This window comes from Chamaea fasciata, unplaced genomic scaffold, assembly GCF_029207755.1.
Source record: "Chamaea fasciata isolate MVZ Bird 193981 ecotype frontalis unplaced genomic scaffold, bChaFas1.0.hap1 SCAF_11, whole genome shotgun sequence".
In the NCBI taxonomy this organism is placed as follows: domain Eukaryota; kingdom Metazoa; phylum Chordata; class Aves; order Passeriformes; family Sylviidae; genus Chamaea; species Chamaea fasciata.
The window spans coordinates 22274969-22295131 of NW_027094096.1; the positions used below are offsets into that span (position 1 = coordinate 22274969).

Consider the following 20163-nt stretch of genomic DNA (forward strand, 5'->3'; position numbering starts at 1 on the left):
ATCGGATGGATGAGAATTCCATAGATTTTTTCCGGAATGCTTTCCCCATCTTAGAAAAAACCAAAACACATTAAGAAAAGAGTGACCCCACTTTTGTTTCCCAAGGGGGAGGTGGAGCAGATTGCCATGATGAAGCCCAAGGGGCAGGCTGAGCACGACGAGGGCATGCTGGAGTACCTGGAGGATCTGATCGGCTCGGCGCGCCTCAAGGAGCCCATCCACGCCCTGTGCCGCAGGGTGGAGCTGCTCAACGAGCGCCGCGGGGAGACGGTGAGCCCGCGCCCCCTCGGAAAAACCAGCCTCGCTCTCTTCTAAGAACATACATCAGTTTAATAAAAAAAAATAGATCAACGAGGAGACAGAATAAACGAAGCCTTTCGGCCGAGGGGGCTCGGCACAAGGTCTGCCCCTAGCCCCCTCGCCCTTTTAGGACTTCTGTCTTGAATCTTCAATAGATGTTAATCAAACATTCTTTTATCTAATTATCCCTAATCATCTTATCTAATAGATTTATTTTGTGGGTGGTTCCACTCTGTCTGGTAACATAGGTATGAATTTTTTTTTTTTTTGAGGTTTTCTGGTTCTTTTCATTTGGATAAGAAAAACAGAAAGTTTAACAGTTTTTTATGAAGGGTCACGAGGTGACCCCCCCCTCACCCCCCATAACTTTTGGCTTGGTGGTTTAGATGTTACAAAGAAGAGGTTAAAAAACCCTCAGTTTTAACCTTCTGGTATAATCAGAAAATACACATTCATTACCCTTCTAAACTCTTATTAATAAAACAGAATACAGTACAATTATAGTAGTCATGTTAATATTTGCAAAAAGCCAACTATATAATATGCATTTATAACAATCCCCAACACACAATTCCTGCTGCCCAGCCTCCTTTTGTGACCTTTTATTGGTGCACTCAGTGCTAAAAGGGCTAAAAAAGCTCTAAAAGTTTTAGAGGTCCTTGAGGTGGCCGTGGTAAATCCTGTGGCAGACTTGTTTTAAACAACACCTGTAGTTGGAGGAATTAAATCTAAAATGGTCAGTCAGAAGGTTGAGATAAAGGAAATCACCATAAAATTGCCTTGCAGAGGTAATTCCTGATACAGTTTTTCCAGAGGGATTCATGTCCTACAAAGGGCTTGGAATTTTCTCCTCATGGTTCTCTCCTGTAGTGCTGACCCTGCCTCAGCTCTGCCCCTCTCTTTTCTCCAGTTAAATCGAGTTAAAATAGTGGAGAAAGAAAAGGATGCCTTGGAAGAGGACAAGAATAAAGCCATTGAGTTCCTTTGCTTGGAAAACCAAATATTTAAGGAAAAGAATCACATCTGTCAATATTACATGTAAGTAATTCCCAGGTTTGGGGTTGGCTCTAACATTGTGGGGCTGCTCTTAAACTTTGCTTCAGCATCTCTAATTCAAAATATTTTCCACTTCTAACTCCAAATTGTTGTTATTTTTTGATGCTTTACAAAATCCTGTTACACTGAGAATTGGAACTAGAGATTTATTGTGAAGCTGGAGGAAAGGGAGGATTTATTGTTGTTTTCTTTCCCCAGCCATGACCTAAAGAAACGAATAAACGACCTGGAAATGCAGAAAGAGAAAATTAATGAAGAAACTAAAAGTATTAATGAGAAAAGCAGCAAACTTGCAGAGGAAACAAAAACCAAGAATAAAGCTTTGAAAGAACTTGAGAAGTGAGTACTTCAGGGATGTGTAGTACCACGTTTTACATGTTGCCCAGCAAAAAATTAAATTATCTGATGAGCAGAGTCACTTCTGGTACATCTAAATACACAAAGAAGCATTTAAATTAATGCACAAAAATAAATTAAATGCACAAAAATAAATGACAGAAAATTCACATTGGTTTGATTTGGTTCTGGGTAAGATTCACAATTACAAGAAGAAAATGTCTGATCTTTTTAATGGATTTTAAATATTACTTTATATCGACTGTACAAAAAACATTTAAAAATATCTTTCAGATTTACAACCCTAATGCTTAGGGACATGGATTTGGGATTTTTTTCCCATTTGTGCATAAATCGTTTCTCAAAATTGCTTTGCCTGGGTGCTGGTCCCCAATCCAGCTGCACTATTGACCTGCTCATCCTCAGGGAATTACTGGGAGGAGATGGGAATTCTCAATCCTTTCAAGAAAAAAACCCGAAAATTTCTGAAAATATGTTTACTATTGCTTGGGTAGTTGATCTTTTTCTGATGGAACATCATTTTCCCAGGGAAAATACTGGGAATATAGTGAATATTGGATGTTGTTTATCACAAAACCCGAGTTATATTGGTTCAAATTCTTCATGTTGACTTATTAAACCAATCTTAAGAAACCTTATTTTTCTACTGTATGAAATCATTCTTTTTTTCTTTTCTTCCTTCAGGAAATACAATAAAATCACAAAGTTCATCGAGGAAAATAAAGAAAAATTCACTCGGTTGGATTTGCAGGATGTGAAAGTGAGGGAGAAACTCAAACATGCCAAGAGCAAGGCTAAAAAACTGGAGAAGCAGTTTCAAAAGGACAAGGAGAAGGTAGGGGGGGATGGATCAGCTGGATTGCCTTGGAAAAGTGCAACTCATTGTGGGAGAAAATGGGAAGGACACAAAGAAAGTGGAAAAATGGGGTTTAAATTGTTTTAATCAGATATTTTAAGTCATTAAATCTTTTTAAGTCAGAGGTTTTGTTTGCTGATCGCTTAGTGCAGTGATGACTCCGTGGGTGGATCTGGGTCATCCACACTTGGTCACTGAGAGCTGTTGGGATCCTTTGGCTGGAGGAGGGATTCAGGAATTGCTGTCCCAGCGGGAGAGGAGCTCAAGGTCCTTTCCTGGTGCAGGTGGAGGAGCTGAGGAACGTCCCCTCCACGAGCACCAAAGCCATGGAGGATGCCACGGCCAAGAAGGAGCTGCTGGCCAAGGCCAAGGACAAGGAGGAGGCCAAGCTCAGGCAGGTCCTGGCCAGCCTGCAGGACGAGACCAAGGAGATTCAGAAGGAGAAAGAGGTTTGGACTTCACTCTTCTCAAAGAAACCAGCAGCAGGCACTTGTAAAATGCTATTTATTGACAATTCCACTGTCCCTTGTGGTAGTTCAGAGGAGCCTCGGTGGGAAATTAATCTGAAATGAATAATTACAGCTAAACCCTTGGCTGCTTTTTGAGTGCTCAGGCATCATCAAGTAGCTCCTTCATAGATTTAATATAAATAATACACTCTGATTTTCTGCCACCAGAACATTTAAGCCAATGCTGTTGCTTAAATCAATAAAGATATTCTGGAATGATCTGTTCCCAGCCTTTCCCACACAGTGAATTAATGGACAACTGTTTAACATTTGGTTATTGGTGCTGGTGATGTTCAGTAGCTGGAGGCTGAAAATTCATCCTGTAAATTTGCAGGGTGATTTTCTGTCCTTGGAGATGTGGATTCTCCATGGATTTGAGCTGTAATTTAGCTCCTCCCACCTTTCAGAAAACAATACAATGGATGGAAATGCTCTGTGATAACTTGTTAAGCCATTAATGGTAATTAACAAAGAAATGCTGCTTCTCCCAGAGAACAGAAGTGTTTCGTGCTGCCAGGGCTGGCAAAGCCCATCCCATCCCTGTTCCCTTTGGCCAGCTGAGGGGCTGAGCTGTCCCTGGGTGTCTCTGCAGGGCAAGGAGAAGGAGCTGATGGAGTTCAGCAAGGAGGTGACCGAGGCCCGCTCCAAGATGGAGATTGCGCAGTCGGAGCTGGAGCTCTACCTGAGCAGGTACAACTCTGCTGTGGCCCGCCTCAACCAGGCTCAGGAGGCCCTGGGGAGCACCTCCAACACCCTGAAGGAAAGGAAAGCTGCCCTCAGAGACATTGCTGGGAAACTGCCCCAGGCTGAGCAGCAGCTCAGGGAGGTGAGACTTGGCTTTCCCATTTTGTCTGGAGTCACACAGACCAAAGGCCCACTCTTCCCTTTGGCATTTATGGTGGTGAAAATAAACCATGACCCATCTCTCTGAAACAACATTGAAAAGCTCTTTTCTGATACTCACTTTGCTGGTGGAGCAAATACTGGATTTCAAACTTACTTTGTTAAGCCAGTGTTGACTTAAATCCTACAAATCCCTGCAAGGGAATGGATTTGATTTCACACTGAGATGTGGCTGCAATCCCAAACTTTCTTCAGGGTGCTGAGGCCCTGGAACAGCTTCCCAGAGCAGCTGTGGCTGCCCCTGGATCCCTGAGGGTGCCCAAGGCCAGGCTGGACAGGGCTTGGAGCAGCCTGGGACAGTGGGAGATGTCCCTGCCATGGCTGGGGTGACACTGGGGGGTTTTAATATCCCTCCCCGCCCAAACCATTCTTCAAATCCCATTTCTTGCTCCTCAATCATTCCCCAAAGAACAAAACCATGCATTGAAGACTCCCTGAATCCAGGAAATTTTGGGAGGCTGAGCCAATGTCTTTGAACCCCCAGAAAGAGAATGCTCTGGAGAAGCTGGGAAGGGAAGAATCGGGGGCCAAGGATCTCGTGAGGAACCTGCGCCGAAAAGTCGAAGAAGCCAAAAGTTCTTTAGCGCAAAGTCGCAGCCGAGGAAAAGTGCTCGAGGCTCTGCTCCAGCAGAAGAAATGTGGGAATATTCCTGGGCTCTATGGAAGGCTGGTAAGCTTTAGAAGGCTGTTACAATTTTAGTTTGAACTTTAGAGGAGCTGAGTGGTGTACCTGTGACAAAGTGTGGGATACCTCACTTCCCTGGCATTAGGAATTTGGAGAGGGATACCTCACTTCCCTGGCATTAGGGAATTTGGAGAGGGATGCCTCACTTCCCTGGCATTAGGAATTTGGAGAGGGATGCCTCACTTCCCTGGCATTAGGAATTTGGAGAGGGATGCCTCACTTCCCTGGCATTAGGGAATTTGGAGAGGGATGCCTCATTTCCCTGGCATTAGGGAATTTGGAGAGGGATGCCTCACTTCCCTGGCATTAGGGAATTTGGAGAGGGATACCTCACTTCCCTGGCATTAGGAATTTGGAGAGGGATACCTCACTTCCCTGGCATTAGGAATTTGGAGAGGGATGCCTCACTTCCCTGGCATTAGGGAATTTGGAGAGCAGAGCTGTAAATCCTGTGGACATGCTGTAAAATCAAATATTTTTCAGTTCTTTCCAAGCGTCGTTGGTTTAAAGCTGTGAAAATTCAGAGCTGAGTTTTCCATCCCTTTTGCACAGCAGTGTAATTGTGAAAGTGCTGGTTCTGTATTGTGCAGTTTTTTGTCCAAGGAGAATTATCTGTGCTTCAGAAAAATCAGTTTATTCAGATTTTAAAAAGCACATTCATGGGTTTACTGGGACAGAGCTCAAAGAGCAGCTCAGGTGCCGATTAATCAGTGTTTGCCCCTCGTCCCTGAACCCTCAGGGAGACCTGGGAGCCATTGATGACAAGTACGACGTGGCCATTTCCTCGTCCTGTGGAGCCTTGGATCACATTGTTGTGGACACCATTGACACTGCTCAGGCCTGTGTGAACTTCCTGAAGGCTGGAGGCATTGGAGTCGCCACCTTTATAGCCCTGGACAAGGTGGGCAAACGAATCTGTTAATTGCAGCCTAATTACATTGGTTTTAAAGCCTTAACATCCCACAGAATAATAGAACGACCTCAGTGTGATCCCCAAGATTCATTCCTTGGTTTCCTTTGTGGATGTAGATGGCCGTGTGGGAAAAGAAAACGCAGAAAATCCCAACTCCTGAGAACGCCCCGAGGCTCTTTGACCTGGTGAAGGTGGAGGACCCCAAGGTTCGCCTGGCCTTCTACTTCGCCCTCAGGGACACTCTGGTGGCCAAAAACCTGGAAGAAGCCACCAGAATAGCATTCCAAAAGGAGAAGAGGTGGAGGGTGGTAACCCTGCAAGGACAGATCATCGAGATGTCAGGTACTGCAGCTCCATTGGAAGCACTTTGGGGCTGATACCAAAGCTCAAGGAGTTCTCTGACCTCGTCCCTTTTTCTGTAGGAACCATGACTGGTGGGGGAGGAAGAGTCGTGAAGGGCAGAATGGGCTCCTCAGTTGTGATGGATGTCTCAGAAGAAGAGGTGAGTACATCATGGAAATGGAATTCCAGCAGAATTCCTTCATTTGGGCAGTTCTGACACACTTGTGCCTTTCAAAGCAGCATGAGCAGGAGCAGTCTGGGGTGGAAGATAATTGATCACAAAGGGCTGCAAAGCCAAAATTCCCAATGTTAGCAGTGGTTACAATGCTTGGAAGTGCATCAGGGATAAAAGGGTTGTCATTGGCAGGGGCTGCCCAGGGAGGTTTGGAGTCCCCATCCCTGGAGGTGACACTCAGTGCTCTGGGCTGGGGACAAGGTGGTGACCAGGCACAGGCCTCTGTGGTCCTGGAGGGCTTTTCCAGCCTCAGGGATTCCGGGATTCTGTGTTTGTTCACAGCCCAGCCCATTACTGAATTCACAGTGCTCCCTTTGATAGCTTGGACACCTTCTTGGCAGAGCAGGATACAGTTTGCTTTTCCTTCTGAATTCCATTCAGGTTTTAATCTGGAGCTGTTCCTCTTGTTCCTCGCTGACAGCTGATGTTCCCAGCACTCAGACTCCCCAAGTTCAAGTTCTTACTCCACTTCCTCCTGTGTTTTAGGAGCTGTTGAGCACAGGGATGAGCCCTGGCTTGGTTTTGTCGTGGTGACGTCAGTAAATAATCCTCTCATTCTGTGCAGATCTGCAAAATGGAATCCCAGCTGCAGAGGGATTCCAAGAGAGCTGTGCAGTGTGAGGAGGAGAAATCCCAGCTTGAGGAAGCCATAAGGAAACTGCAGCAGGACATTCGGGAAATGAGGAACACCTCGGAGAAATACACAGCCAGCATGCAGGTGAGGATTCCTGAGCTCCTCCCAGCTCAGCCCCACACAGGCCTGGCTGGTGTCAAGGACAAGATTCCAGCCCAGTCTTGTGTTCTCTGCAGGGATTTTCTGAACAAGAAATGGATCTCAAAAAGCAAATCAAAGAACTCGAAGTCAACGTGGCTGCTGCTGCTCCAGACAAAACCAAACAGAAGGAGATGGAAAAAGCCCTTGATGGTTATAAAAAAGGTACATTTTGTGGAGAGAGGATTAGAGATAAAAGTTGTAGTAATCTCTTTCAGCAATAGGGGAAGGAACGGGGTTTGGGTTTGTGCTTCAGTTCCCTGTCTTGGTTTGAGACCCCGTTTTTTAATGTGCTCCTAGAGATCAGAGAGTAAAACCCCTTTTCTTTGTAATTGTCCAAGTTCATATTTCAGTCAAGCTAAAGTTAACATGAATTTCAGTATTTTGTTTCTTTGCTTAGATTTTTGTGGTTGTATCACACATTCATAGGGCAACTTAGTTTAATTAGAATTGTTAATGAGGAGGTAATGATATGAAAGTGAAGTGAAGGCTTTTGCCAGGCTCTAAACAGGCTCTGCCATGAGTCTAAAATAAATCCCTGTATGTGTTCCTTGTGGGAACACATCCCTTTTGTGCAGTGATGCTGTTCAGCAGGGGCAGGAACTACACAGTCACACCAACTCCTGGGAAATGCTGGTGAGCAGTTCTTAAAATCCAACTTTTAAGCATCTTCCTATTAATTAAATGCAAAGAATGAGCTCGGAGGAACTTCTAATGCCCCACCTCATATATTTAAGCACTCTGTGTACATTTACTAATCCACATGGAGTGGTTTTTATGGCAGGAGGGCTTTGGTAGAGCAGTGGCAGAAAGAATTGGCAGGATTTAGATGTTTGTCCCAGTCAAACTCACTGAGTTTGTCTCAGTTAAGTCATAACTGTCTGTCACAGTTCCACTTGTCACAGCACAGAGAATCTGTGCACTTCTCAATGGAGGAACAGAGCAGAGGTTCCATGTGGAATCCCTTCAGGGCTGATGTCCCTGAGCAGCCCCAGGGCTGGCAGTGCCTTTAACTCCCTTTTCCATGGCCAGATTATGAGTGTGTGGCTGAGAAGGCCAGGAAGATGGAGGAGGAGGTGAAACGGCTGCACCAGCTCATCATGGACACCCACAACCAGAAACTGAAGGCTCAGCAGGACAAAATTGACCAGCTTGACAAGGAAATGGATGACTGTTCCTCAGCCATCACCAAGGCCCAGGTGGCAGGCAGGACTGCAGAGAGGTACAGCACAGAGAGCTCCAGGCTGGAGCTGCGCTCACTCGGTGTCTGTGCTCAGTGGGGCTCAGGGAGGGAAAGGGAAGTCAGATTTTGTAGTTTCTAATGGTTTAAAAGTCATATTTAATCAGCATTTCTCTAGCGTTTGCCTGAATTATTTCTCTAATATTGCCTAAACTGTTACATTCAGGATAAAGTCCAAAATAGCACTTGATTGGATGTGCAGGAGCAGTTCAAACCTGAAGGGACTGATTTTATGAGGAGGTCTGTCAGGACATAAAATGAGATCTATTTTTTATTGGAGCTCACCAATCCACAGAGCTTCCAACCTCAGAAAGAAGAAACGAAGTCATTTCATGAGGTCTGGCTGCTGAGGAAGACAACTTTGTTTTCCTTGGATCCCTCTGGAGTGTGGGAGTCGGTGCCTAAAGCAGCACTTGCTCCCTGCTGTCAGTGAGGTTTTGTGCTCCTGGGTTATTTCCTGTGCTCTTTGCCTCGTGTGAGGTGCACAGAGATCCCTCCCTGTCCCTGGGCAGGAACCTGAAGAAATCCGAGGAGGCTCTGAGGCGCACCGAGAAGGAGATGGAAGAAAACGAGAAGGAAATGAAGGACTTGACAGCAGAGCTGACAACGCTGGAGGACAAAGCCGCCGAGGTGATGAACGACTGCAAGCAGGCTGAGGTGAGTCCTGGCACCACTCTGGGCTCCAGGGAAATCAGGGAGAGAGGAGTTCAATCCTCCCTGGATCCCACTGACATCCCACTCTCTCTGCAGAGCAACCGTGGTTTGATTTTTATACTCACCTGGAAATTTATCCTGAGCCAGTTTAGGAAAAAAACTTACACCAGGTCTCCCCAAAAGAAATTGCTGGGTTTAAAAGTTGCTTAAACACAACATTTTTCCATTTTTAGTTTCCTGTCTAGATTTCTGTGAGAGAGGGAAAAACCAGGACAGCTTGAAATGCTTTCAAATAAATCTAAGATTTGATGTCTTTCTCTAATTAGCTAAAAATGAGTGTAGGACCCATTTGATCCAGATCTGGAATGAAAATACAAACTGCCGCATTTTCTCAGTCATTCTAGAATTCAGGGATCAGTTATAAATCCAAGAATATTTATTTGTTTCCATCAATCGCCATGAGTAAATGAAGTGAAAACAGACTTTCCACCCAAAGAATGGGCAGCAGTTTGTAGGTGATTGATTAATGCCCTTTTTGGGGGCATTTGCCATTTTTCTATTCAGGGAGCTCTGCCAGCAGTGCAGGAGGAGCAGAAGAATTTACTCCAGGAGGTGAAAACTATTCGGGATGCTGAACATGCCCTTCAGAGTGAAGCTCTGAGCATCAAGCTGAAAATTGAACAAATTGACAGCCACATCTCCACCCATCAGGGAAAGATTAAATACTGGCAAAAAGAGGTAGGAAATGCTTTAGTTCCGAAAATTTCAGTCAGGGAATTGTGGAATGGTTTGGCTTGGGAAGGACCTTAAAGCTCACCCAGATCCACCCTCAGGGACACCTTCCACTGTCCCAGGGATGCAGGGGCAGCCACAGCTGCTCTGCCGATCTCTCAGGATGAGCTCATCCCCTTAGAAAACAGAGGATTTGGGAGAAAATTCCACTTCAGATCACAGCTCGTTGTTGTATATGCAGGAACAGGATAATAGGATAAGGGGATATTTATTCTCTCTTTCACATCCCATTTTCAAGGGACTTGTGGGAAGAACCTTGGAGCGTTTGGCGATTTGAAGCTTCCCCGTCCTAACCCAGCAAAACCTCATTTGACAAACAGAATCTAAAGTGCTCCACATATTAATTAGTGCTCTCCACCCCCTTTGTTTTGCATTGCAGATCTCCACGTTGTCCCTGCACCCCATCGAGGGCCAGGCCCGGGAGGAGCTGCGGGCTCTGAGCGAGGAGGAGCTGGAGGCGCTGCAGGAACCCGACGTGCTCAGCAAGAGAATCGCGCTGCTGGAGGCACAGCGCCACCAGCTCCGCCCCAACCTGGCTGCCATCGCTGAGTACAGGAACAAGGTAAAGCTGCAGGGATGCTGCTGCCATCCCCGGGGACAGCCCAGCCCGTTCCCTCTTCCTCCTCCTTCCTTTTGGGAGCCTGGAATCCACCTGTTCCTGTTGTTACCAACTCTTTGAAACTTGTTTCCAGGAGCTTCCATGCTGTCATTGTCAGCTGGCAACAAGTTCCTGGGTGATCCTCAAGTTTTTTCCAACCTAAATATTTCCATGATTTGTGGGTTAGTTATCTTTTCTGTTAGAACCAGGATTAAATGCTTGAGAGACAGTGTTCGGGTTCAGACTCAGCTGTTTATTAATTCTTATCTATATCTATCTATCTATATTCTTATTCTCCTGGGAATGTTTATTTAATAGTCAAGTCTTCACAGCCAAGACAGACACAAAACACCCGGATTTTTCCCCCCTCACATCAGTAATAGTGAGCCATTCCACAGATGAAATATTTTTTTTATTTTGACACGGGTTTGGTTTTTTTGTTTTCCCTCAGCGCAGCAGAGATGGAAAAAGAGAGCCAGATTTGGGGGTTTTGTTTCAGGGCTGTTAGCCAAGCTGGGGAAAAGGAACGTTCAAATGGTAGGAGAAGTGGTTTAAACTGAGGAGGCAGCTGCTCTAAGTGCCCATGGGTTTGGATGTTTTTTCCCTGCAGGAAGAGCTGTACCTGAAGCACGTGGGAGAACTGGACAACATCACCAGCGAGAGGGACAAATTCAGAGAGGCCTTTGAAGAGCTCAGGAAACAGCGGCTGAATGAATTCATGGCAGGGTTTAATGTCATCACCAACAAGCTGAAGGAGAACTACCAGATGCTCACGCTGGGAGGGGATGCTGAGCTGGAGCTTGTGGACAGTCTGGATCCCTTCTCGGAGGGAATCATGTTCAGGTTTTCAAAACACTTCATATTCTATTCAGTTTTAATCATCATAGTTCCTTTTTTCAACCTGTTGTTAAACTAAATGTTCACTGAGCATCAGTGAACCAAGACAGGCTCAGCATGGGCCAACAGTGACAGGAACCACAACATTCTAGCTCTCAGATAAATTTCTTTCTCCTGGAGAAATTGGGAATTAAAATTCCTGACAGACCCAACTCTTGCTCTGTTCCAGTGTCCGGCCTCCCAAGAAAAGCTGGAAGAAAATCTTCAATCTGTCAGGAGGAGAGAAGACCCTGAGCTCCCTGGCCCTGGTGTTTGCCCTCCACCACTACAAACCCACCCCTCTGTACTTCATGGACGAGATCGACGCCGCCCTCGACTTCAAGAACGTCTCCATCGTGGCATTTTACATCTATGTAAGTTCCTCCTGGCCTCAACTTTACATCCATGTAAGTTCCTCCTGGGATGGTCCCTCCTCCTCCAGAAGGGACAAAGTGTCACACAGTTACAGATGGAAACTCTGGGATGCTGCAGTTTCACTGCTCCCTCTGGAACACACACAGATTTCCCCCCAAAACCATCAGCTGTTATCAGAATACACAACCTCAGCTGTTACTGATGGATCCAAACTCATCATTTCCCCAGGTTCCTTGGATTTATAACTCCCATGTCATTCCCAGCAGTGGCTTTGATCTATATCTTAATTAGTTGTAATTAATTTTTTTTTCATGCCTTTAAAACTTCTGCCCTCACCGTATTTAATCAAAGCAAACCACTTTCACGGCTCCAGTTCAGGTAATTAAACTCGAAGAAAGTGGAATATTCAGGGTTATTATTAATAGCACTTTTGGAAGCAGGTGGCAAAGATTAGGAGCAGCAGCTATTTCAGTCTGGGGAACCACTTGGAAGTTGCCTGCAGCTGCAGGTTTAATCTTGGCTTTGTGTGCCACACCCAGGACAGGGGGGGATTTTGGGAACGCCAGGCACTAACACAAATCACTTCTCTTCCAGGAACAAACCAAAAACGCCCAGTTCATCATCATCTCCCTGCGGAACAACATGTTTGAGATTGCAGACAGATTAATTGGGATTTATAAAACCCAAAACACCACCAAAAGCGTGGCCACCAACCCCAAAATCCTGGCTGTGAAAGGACTGGAGGAACTTGGCCTCCCTGCATGCAGTGTAGCCCAAAAATAGGCAGGAAGCAACTTCCGTGGCTGCTGTTTATTTTTGTCTGATCTCATTTTATATTGTAAACTTTGTTTTGTAAATTTTGAATAAATTTTGTAAAAATTTCATCTCGTTAATATAAACCCAGCCTCAAGAAATTCCGCTTTTGGAATGTCATGTAAAAATGAAGGAAAGGGAGATGTAAAGTGATGAAAAAGAGAGTGCATGGGATTTACCAGGGGGCAGGGGCAGCACCAAAGACACAGACACCAGCTGAAGGAAGCAGTGGAATTTACTGCAATGCAAAATGGCCAAGAATCGCAGCAGAAGCTCAGACATGCACCTGATCTTTGGCAAAGAATTCCAGGAGCATGTTAGGGACCAAATTCCAAAGTTGTGGATCAAGGCAACGCCTCTCCTCACCTTAAGTGGATCAGAACGTTAGTTCAGAGGAGATCCCATGCAATAGAGCAAAGGAAGGACAAGGAAACAGAACAAGGGCAGAGCTTTAACAGTCCAGCTTTTAAATAGAAATTGAAAATCCTGCTGGATTGCTGCACTAGGTGTTTTCAATCTAATCGAAGTAGTCAGGAAAAATTCTCCTGCACAACTGCAGAGGCAGGGCAGAAGTGAAGCACAGCTCTTGCACTCTGTCCTGCAGGGAGGTGCAGAAATCTGGAGAAATCCACTGCAGGAATTTCCAGAGCTGCACCAGAGGAGGCGGGATGGTACCAGCTAAGAGATCCCTGAGCAACACCACCAAAAGCATGATCAGGATCGAGAGAAGAACGTTTGGCTCAGCAAGAGCAGCCTGGATTTCAGTAACAAGACGCCAGAGTGCAGCTGGGAGCTGCTCTCCCAAGCCTTGGCTCCTGGGAGCCAGGTGGAGCTTTGGAGGGTGGATCCTGTGCACCCCCCTGAGCTCAGCTTTGGACCACGTGTCCTGCAGCACCTTCTCCATCCTCGGATGGATCTCCACAGGTTCAGGCTCTGGGAGTTTCTTCTTTCTGAGAGCCTGGAGCCTCAGCTGCAGCCCGTCCAGCTTCTCCAGGAAAAGCAGCGGGGACTCCTCCTCCTGGACAGCTGAATACAGCTCCTTTAACTCACTCTCTTCCAACTTCACTTTCTCCACCTCCTCGATGAGGGGATCGAATTTCTCCGAGATGCTGCTGTCCAGTTCATCCAGCGCGCTCAGCAGAGCTTCCTTCTGCCGCTCCAAGGCATCGCCGAGTCTCTTAAAATACCTCAGCACAACCTCCCTGTCGCTCTGCACGGCGTCCTGGCAGCGAGCCTTCTCCTGCTGCAGCCTCTCTGCGCACACCCTGGAGCGGGACTGCTCCCGCAGCTCCTCCAGGAGCCGGCCCGAAGCCTCCCTGCCCTTCCTGTAGGCGCTCTGCAGGTCATCGATGCTGTGCCCGCGGTGTTTGCCGATGGTCAGGCACTGGCCGCACACCAGCCGCCGGTCCTGCAGGCAGTAAACGTTCAGCGGCTGCCGGGGGTGCGCCCGGCACGTCCCCGCCTCGGCCCCGGCCCCGGCCCCGGCCCCGGCCGCCGCCGCCTCCTCCTCCTCCCGCCGGCATTTGTCGATGACGGCTTTGAGCGCGAAGTTGACGGGCAGCGCCTCGGGGCCGGCGGCGGGCACGGCCAGCGGGGCCCGGCAGCTGGGGCAGCCCGGGGAGCGCCCGGCCCGCGGGGAGCGCAGCAGCCGCTGCACGCACGGCCCGCAGAACGTGTGCGAGCACGGCAGCACCCGCGGCTCCGAGAAGATCTCGCAGCAGATGGCACAGGTCAGCTCCTCCTCCAGCCGCTCCATGGCCTGCAGGAACACACAACCAAGCCTCGCTCATCTCTGCTCCCGGAGCCTCAGCGTTTCCTCACCGGGAATTCCCCACCAAAGCAATGGGGGAGGAAAAAAAATAATGGAAGTGAGCAACGGCTCAATGAGCTCAGCAAATTTCAGAGCATTCACCCAACCGTATCCGTATCATCCATATCCAACCCTTAAAAATCCGGGAAAAGCAGCGATCTGCCACCAGATATAGTGGAAAACAGTGGTAAAAGCCAGAACCAGAATTTCTAAATAAGCTCAGAGCTATGGAAATTTTCTCCCACCAGGAGTAACGTTTTCAATGTGAACAGAAGTACAGATTTTTTTTTTCTCTCCTGCATTAGTTTCAAGTGTTTCTTTTGTAACATAAAATAGTTGTAAGCGCATTAAACAGTCACATTTAGCAGCTCTCTCAAAGGCTCTGGCACAGAAAGTCCAACTGAGCAGCCCTCACAGACGCCACCACAGCAGGAATTACTCCTGGGTTACTTTAAGCACAAAACTAAAAAAATCAACTTTCACTTTCCATTCTCTGCAACGTTGCTTTGCTCTCTTTCCCAGCTGAGTGAAATCAATCACACTGCAAAATCCCAAGGAACAGTAACACTGTTTTCCTAATAAATTATGGTAATTCTGATTTTCTTTCTGCTAAAAAAAGGGGAAATTGGTACCAAACTTCCTTCTCTTTGTGCCACACTTTCCTGCCCCCTTCCTGAGTTCCAGTCAGCTCCGTGGACTTTGCTGCACTGCAGAAAGGAACTGTCAGAGCATTTCGGATCAAACCCCATCAGTTTAGGGTCTAACCTGAGGTGTGAGCTGGGCTCAGGCTGAGGGAAGGCAGGAGCTGAAGCAGACCCTGTTCTCGGGGAGTTAAATCAGCTCTGAGCACAGCAGCCTGTGCTGCTGGCACAGAAATAAGCCTGGCTTATCTCACTGCCTTAGCCAGGCTGGGCTTGGTCAGGGAGGGCAGCCCTGCGCTGAAATCGAGGTGAAATGAGGCCAAAGGATCCACTGTGATGTTTTAGTTACGGCAGCAGGAGTTCCAGCTTTGAAGGAGAAGAAGAGGAAGGAAAGAGAGGAAAAGCTCAGGATCAGCAGCCACGGCTGTTGTGGGAGGGGAATTTCCTTCCCAAAGAACACACACCCAACCTACCTGAGCTACGGAAAGGGCGAGAGGAAACAAATCTAACTGCCAAGGAAAAAGCAAAGGAAAACCTTGACAAAAACATCTCTTGGCTGTGTCAGGAATGTCCCCAGAGCTGCAGGAGGAACGTCCCTCCCAGCACACGGAGCTGTCCCGCCCCAGGGTTTCATTCCCATTTCCCCAGAGTTTTCCAGGCACCTCCCAATGTGAATTTGGGCCGGAGTCCGCAGCAGGTTCGGCTCTGGGCACCCCGGGCTCCCCACGAGGGAACAGCACTGCCGCTGTTTATTCTGTTTATTTATTCTTTCATGTCCCAACAACATCCGCAATGCTCAGGTTTGCTATGGGCACCCAGCGTTTTCTTACTTTGCTCCAGACAAAGAAAAAAGGTGGAAACCCTGAAATTCAGTTTCACCCGACGCTGGCAGCAGCACGGAGGAAACGCTCATTTACTGATCGATTTCCACCCGCAGAGTGGATTGAACAGATTGGAAACAGGCTGGGAACACAAGGGAAAGGACAGAGGAGACACCGCGGAGTTCAGCAAAGTACAAAAAAGTTTTCCAGGGGGAAAAAAAAAAAAAAAAAACCAAAATACCAAAACAAAACCAAAAAAGCAGCAGGAAGCTGGGAAACGCTGGCTTCATCTGCCACAGCATCCACACAGCCATCGGTGTTTAGGGAGATAAATAACTGCTTTAGGGGGATTAAAAAGGGGAATTGGGCATTGGACAAGGGCTGTGCCAGCCCATTCCAAGGGCAAAGGCTCCCCAGGAACGGGAGCTGCCAGGCTCCTGCCGCTCCTGCTCTGCCCCGAAGGATGTAACACTCCGGCACACGGCCAGGGATCTTCTCTGCTCTTTAATGGCAGAAAGAATTCAGCGCCAGCCTCGGCTTGTAAGAAATCACAGCGATTTCCCCTCAACGTTCTCACTCTGCCTCAGTCTCAGGGATTTTTCAGGGCCGGTACAGGCATCACTTCAATGAAGACGTTTACAATAGGAACCTGTGCTGGTAATTCTAACCCCAAACTTTCAGGAAGCAGAACCCAGGGCCAGGAGTTTGGTGATAATTGTGGGTCCCTTGCCATACCCTCAGGGTATTTTACGATTCTCTATCACCCTCTATCTTTCGATTCCGTTACCAAGACTAACTCTCCATCCCTTATAACTCTGTCAAAGCTTCTGGTCAGGAGCATTTACCTGTAATTTATTGTGGGGCCAGAGAGAGGAGCACGCCTTCACCCGTCCCCTGCAGCTCCCGGACACCGGCGATCGCTGGGCGCCGTCCCTGCACGAGGGAAAAGGGATCCACACCCGAACCTGCCGAGCCGCAGCGACAGCAACAAGCTGAAACACGATAAAAGCGGCGCTCACGCGGCCCCGGACCCCGCGGGGTCCCGGGAGGGCGGCGAGCACCGGGCCGGGCCCTCCGGGGAGCTCGGCCGGGCGATGGAGCCGCTCCCGGGGAGCTCGGCCGGGCGATGGAGCCGCTCCCGGGGAGCTCGGCCGGGCGATGGAGCCGCTCCCTGTCCCTCCGCCGGGCGATGGAGCCGCTCCCGGCCCCTCCGTTCAGCGATGGAGCCGCTCCCTGTCCCTCCACCGGGTGATGGAGCCGCTGCCGGGGATGGAGCCGCTCTCCCCGCCCCGCCCGGGAAGGGCCGCTCGGATGCCAATGGCGGGAGCGGGAAGAGGCGGAGCTGAGGGCGGGGATGGAGCCCGGGGAGAGCAGAGAGAGAACTGAGGGAAGGGAGGGAGGGATGTAAGGGAGGAAGGAAAGGGAGGGAGGGAGGAGGGAGGGAGGGAGGAAGGGAGGGAGGGAGGGAGGGAGGGAGGAGCGGGAGCCTCATCCCCGCTCTACATCCAGCGCCTCCACCCCATTCCTGTCCACAACCCACGGAAAAATCGCCCCTGAAGGTGGAAAACGGGAGCCACGGAACCTGGTGACACAGAACCGCGCCTTGTGGCAGCTGCTGAGCGCGGAAATTGAAATTTCCTCTTTTCTTTGAAGCTCATTTGTGTGCCGAAGACAGCTGAGAGGGTTTTTAAGGACACGGGGAATGGCTCCCACTGCCCAGGGCAGGATTTTGGGCAGGAATCCCCCCTGGGAGGGTGGGCAGGCCCAGAGAAGCCAGCCAGTGAAGGCTTTTCTCATATCCCACGTTATTCTCTATTAATTTACAGCTCACCGAAGTTACTCTCAGCTGTTACAAAGTGAATTTGAAAGAGAAATGAAACTCATTTCACGTTGTGATGTAAATCATAATGCGCCATCGCTCAAAACTTACCTTAAAAGTCCTTTAAAAACTACTGCGTAGAGAATATTATACAAATATCTGGGGAACAGCTAGATTTACGTTTCAAATAATAAAACCCCTCAAGCTCTAATCACAAATTACCCATCACATCCGGAAACTCCTACAGGGAAAACTACAGGAGCAGAAAATAAGGGAGATTTGGCAATAATTCACAAAACTGAGAGTAGGAGCATTTGTTGGTTTTCATCTATTTTATGTACTTAAATTAAGAAATTCGAGATGAAGCAGCATTCCAAGTGCAAACTGCCATTCCAGGAATTAAATCTGTGATTAAATCCATGTATTGCTGATGGAATTCTAACCCCCATCTGCGCCTTTCCATCAAATCACAAAACTTCTGGAACACATTCACCAGTAGTTGGCATTTCAAGTTTCCCTAAATTGATCCTTTTCTAGTAAGCGCAGCCTTTAGTGCTTAGTAGAAATTCAGAAGTGAAAGAATTTAGGATTAAAATGGACATTTTAATGACAACTTAAGGAAAAGCCTTCCTCAGTTCTGGGGCAGCAGGATAAATACGGGATTTATAATGGATTGACCAGCAAAAAGGGGAATTATTTGATGGAAATGAAGCTCCCGGCCACTTTTCCTGCGGATAATGCAGCAAATATTAATTTTCCCAATGATTTCTTTGTGTTTCACTGGAGCAGTAGCGACAACTTACCCGGAGAGAGTTTGTAAACTTGACACGTTTGCAGCTACTAAGTTTCCTCTCACCAATATTTGCTCCAGATGCAGAATTCCTCTAATTGTTTCCAGCCTCGGGAGCAGCTTTTCCCGCCAGGAATTTGGTGACACGCAGAGCTGAGGAAACATTTATGGTTAAAAGTGGCAAAAAGTGGCGGAGATTTAATCTGAAGACATCCTAAAGTTATGGAGTGGCTCTGCCAGGGTTTCCTTTCCCTTGAAATGCTTTTAAATTGTTCATTATTTGACTGTTCTGGGCAGAAATTGGGATTTTGACCAGCCTGTCCCACTCCCAAAGCAGAAATTCACAATTTCCTGGGAAGGAAGGTTGGGTGAGGTCTGTCCAGGGCTCTGTAATCCAAGGATAATTCCACTTCCAGCAGAAAAAAAAATAACTTCTCTCAAGAAACCCCTTTCCACTCAGCTTATTCTTCTTCCCAGATCCTAAAATTCCAGGCTAGCTGTTTGATTTTTCTTTTTTTTTAACTTTAAAAGAAAAATTCCCACCTGGCACGGCTGATTCGTGGATTAATTTTTGGCCTTTTAATATTTTAAATCTTTTTCTGTTTGCTATCCTAAACTCAGACGAAAAGAGATTTTTTTTTTTTATTCCAAAATACGGGATATTTTAATAGATAAAAATATGGATCCAACATCCAAACTCAGTGATCAGCCAATTCCCAATTTTTTTCTGCTTTGTATCCCGAGATTCCCGAACAAATCCCCTTTTCCCCAACGATGTAACCAACGGCATCACCTCAAAAAAAAATGCAGATTTTGGGAGAAAAGGCATCGCAGGAAGCAGCTCCGGTGGTGCCACCCTGTGGGGGCCGGAATATTCCACATTCCCACATTTGGGTGAAGTAACAGTGACAGGAGGTGCTGTGAAGCAGGGGAAGAGAATTTCCCTGTTAAAAACCCACCCAAATCCACCCCCCCCCCCAAAAAAAAAAAAAAAAAAAAAAAAAAAAAAAAAAAGGAAAAAAAGTTGCAGCAGCTCAAGGGAATTTTCTGGGGTTGCATTATGCCCAAAAAGACATTTTTCAGCATTAAATACGTATTTTTTTCAGTATTAAAACCAGGATTTTGGTGTTAACTTTGATTTTAGAAAAACAGAAGCTGCCACAAATACCTGTTCTCCTCTTACCCCAACAAGAAAGGTTTGTGAAGCAGCAATTTTCTGTGCAACATCCCTCCAGAAAGGTGAAAATTATAATTTACTGGTCAGGATTTTCCTTAGGACTTTGCAACTTCCATAAAAAGGATTTCATTTCCCTCCTCCACGGATCCCCTGCACCCATGAAAACAGCCCTGAATTATTGAGTGAATAGACAGAGGGAATTAGGTTAAATGGAAGTAAAATTGGTAATTTTTAAACATTTAGAGCAAAAGAACTCCCATGCAACACACCAACGTTTAACAGGTAAAAACACCTCAAGCCCAGAACCTTTAAAAGTCGCTTTCTTCAAATCACCTCCGTGTTTTATGCTGAAAAAAAAACCTAAAAAAGAGAGAATATTCTAGAAAGAAAACAGCCAGAGCAGCAGAGTTGCAAGTTTTAATGTTTATTTTCCCCAAGACAGCCTAGCCTGCACTCTACTTGGATAAATTCACAAGCTAGTTTTTCCGCTGCTTCTAGTTTTAAACTTTTAAACCATGTTTCTGATGACAAGGAATGCTGCAAAAATACTCTAGTCCAACAAAGAAGTTATGATCACAAAATAATCTTTTCTCCATTCTACAGTGTTTCAGAATTACCAGCTGATTTGAAAAAAAACCACAAGGTAGATATAGATGCTAATGGTGGCTAACCTGGGATGGTTTTATTTATAGCAAACTTGTTGTTCATGCAACACTTGTGCTCAAAGGGGAAGGCACAGCATTTCCTACAATGAGCCACCTTATCAAGAGTTTTCACTTGGTACAAATTTGTAACATCGCCTTGAATTTAGTGTGCACCACCTCGGAAC

The 20163-nt window shown here is 47.0% G+C and overlaps 2 protein-coding genes across 6 annotated transcripts in view; one reads left to right on the forward strand and one right to left on the reverse strand.

The window, feature by feature from the left end:
* The window catches only part of SMC4 (structural maintenance of chromosomes 4), a 28282-nt gene extending 15935 nt beyond the window's left edge, over positions 1-12347 (forward strand). For 3 of the 5 annotated variants that reach the window (XM_066193679.1, XM_066193677.1, XM_066193678.1), the window contains exons 6-23: positions 106-270; positions 1211-1338; positions 1555-1695; positions 2398-2548; positions 2854-3018; positions 3671-3904; positions 4466-4651; positions 5406-5567; positions 5696-5921; positions 6002-6081; positions 6722-6874; positions 6967-7093; positions 7961-8150; positions 8681-8825; positions 9387-9560; positions 9994-10176; positions 10823-11055; positions 11279-12138. In XM_066193679.1, coding sequence (XP_066049776.1) covers positions 106-270; positions 1211-1338; positions 1555-1695; positions 2398-2548; positions 2854-3018; positions 3671-3904; positions 4466-4651; positions 5406-5567; positions 5696-5921; positions 6002-6081; positions 6722-6874; positions 6967-7093; positions 7961-8150; positions 8681-8825; positions 9387-9560; positions 9994-10176; positions 10823-11055; positions 11279-11708 — 3273 coding nt within the window. In that variant the 3' untranslated portion in view covers positions 11709-12138. Of the gene's footprint in view, positions 1-105; positions 271-1210; positions 1339-1554; positions 1696-2397; positions 2549-2853; positions 3019-3670; positions 3905-4465; positions 4652-5405; positions 5568-5695; positions 5922-6001; positions 6082-6721; positions 6875-6966; positions 7094-7960; positions 8151-8680; positions 8826-9386; positions 9561-9993; positions 10177-10822; positions 11056-11278 lie in introns of all 5 variants that reach the window. The other 2 variants (XM_066193681.1, XM_066193682.1) reach the window with 2 other exon arrangements.
* Positions 12348-12493: 146 nt separating this feature from the next.
* On the reverse strand, positions 12494-16755 carry TRIM59 (tripartite motif containing 59). Its single transcript, XM_066193683.1, has 2 exons — positions 16394-16755; positions 12494-14035 (listed from the first exon to the last, which is right to left on the reverse strand). Exon 2 carries the CDS (start codon positions 14030-14032, stop codon positions 12794-12796), a length of 1239 nt encoding a protein of 412 aa, XP_066049780.1. The 5' UTR covers positions 14033-14035; positions 16394-16755; the 3' UTR covers positions 12494-12793.
* Positions 16756-20163: the final 3408 nt, after the last annotated feature.

What these genes read in the sequence shown, in the direction of transcription:
- TRIM59 (XM_066193683.1), bottom strand. Translation starts at nt 14,032, where the DNA reads ATGGAGCGGCTGGAGGAGGAGCTGACCTGTGCCATCTGCTGCGAGATC.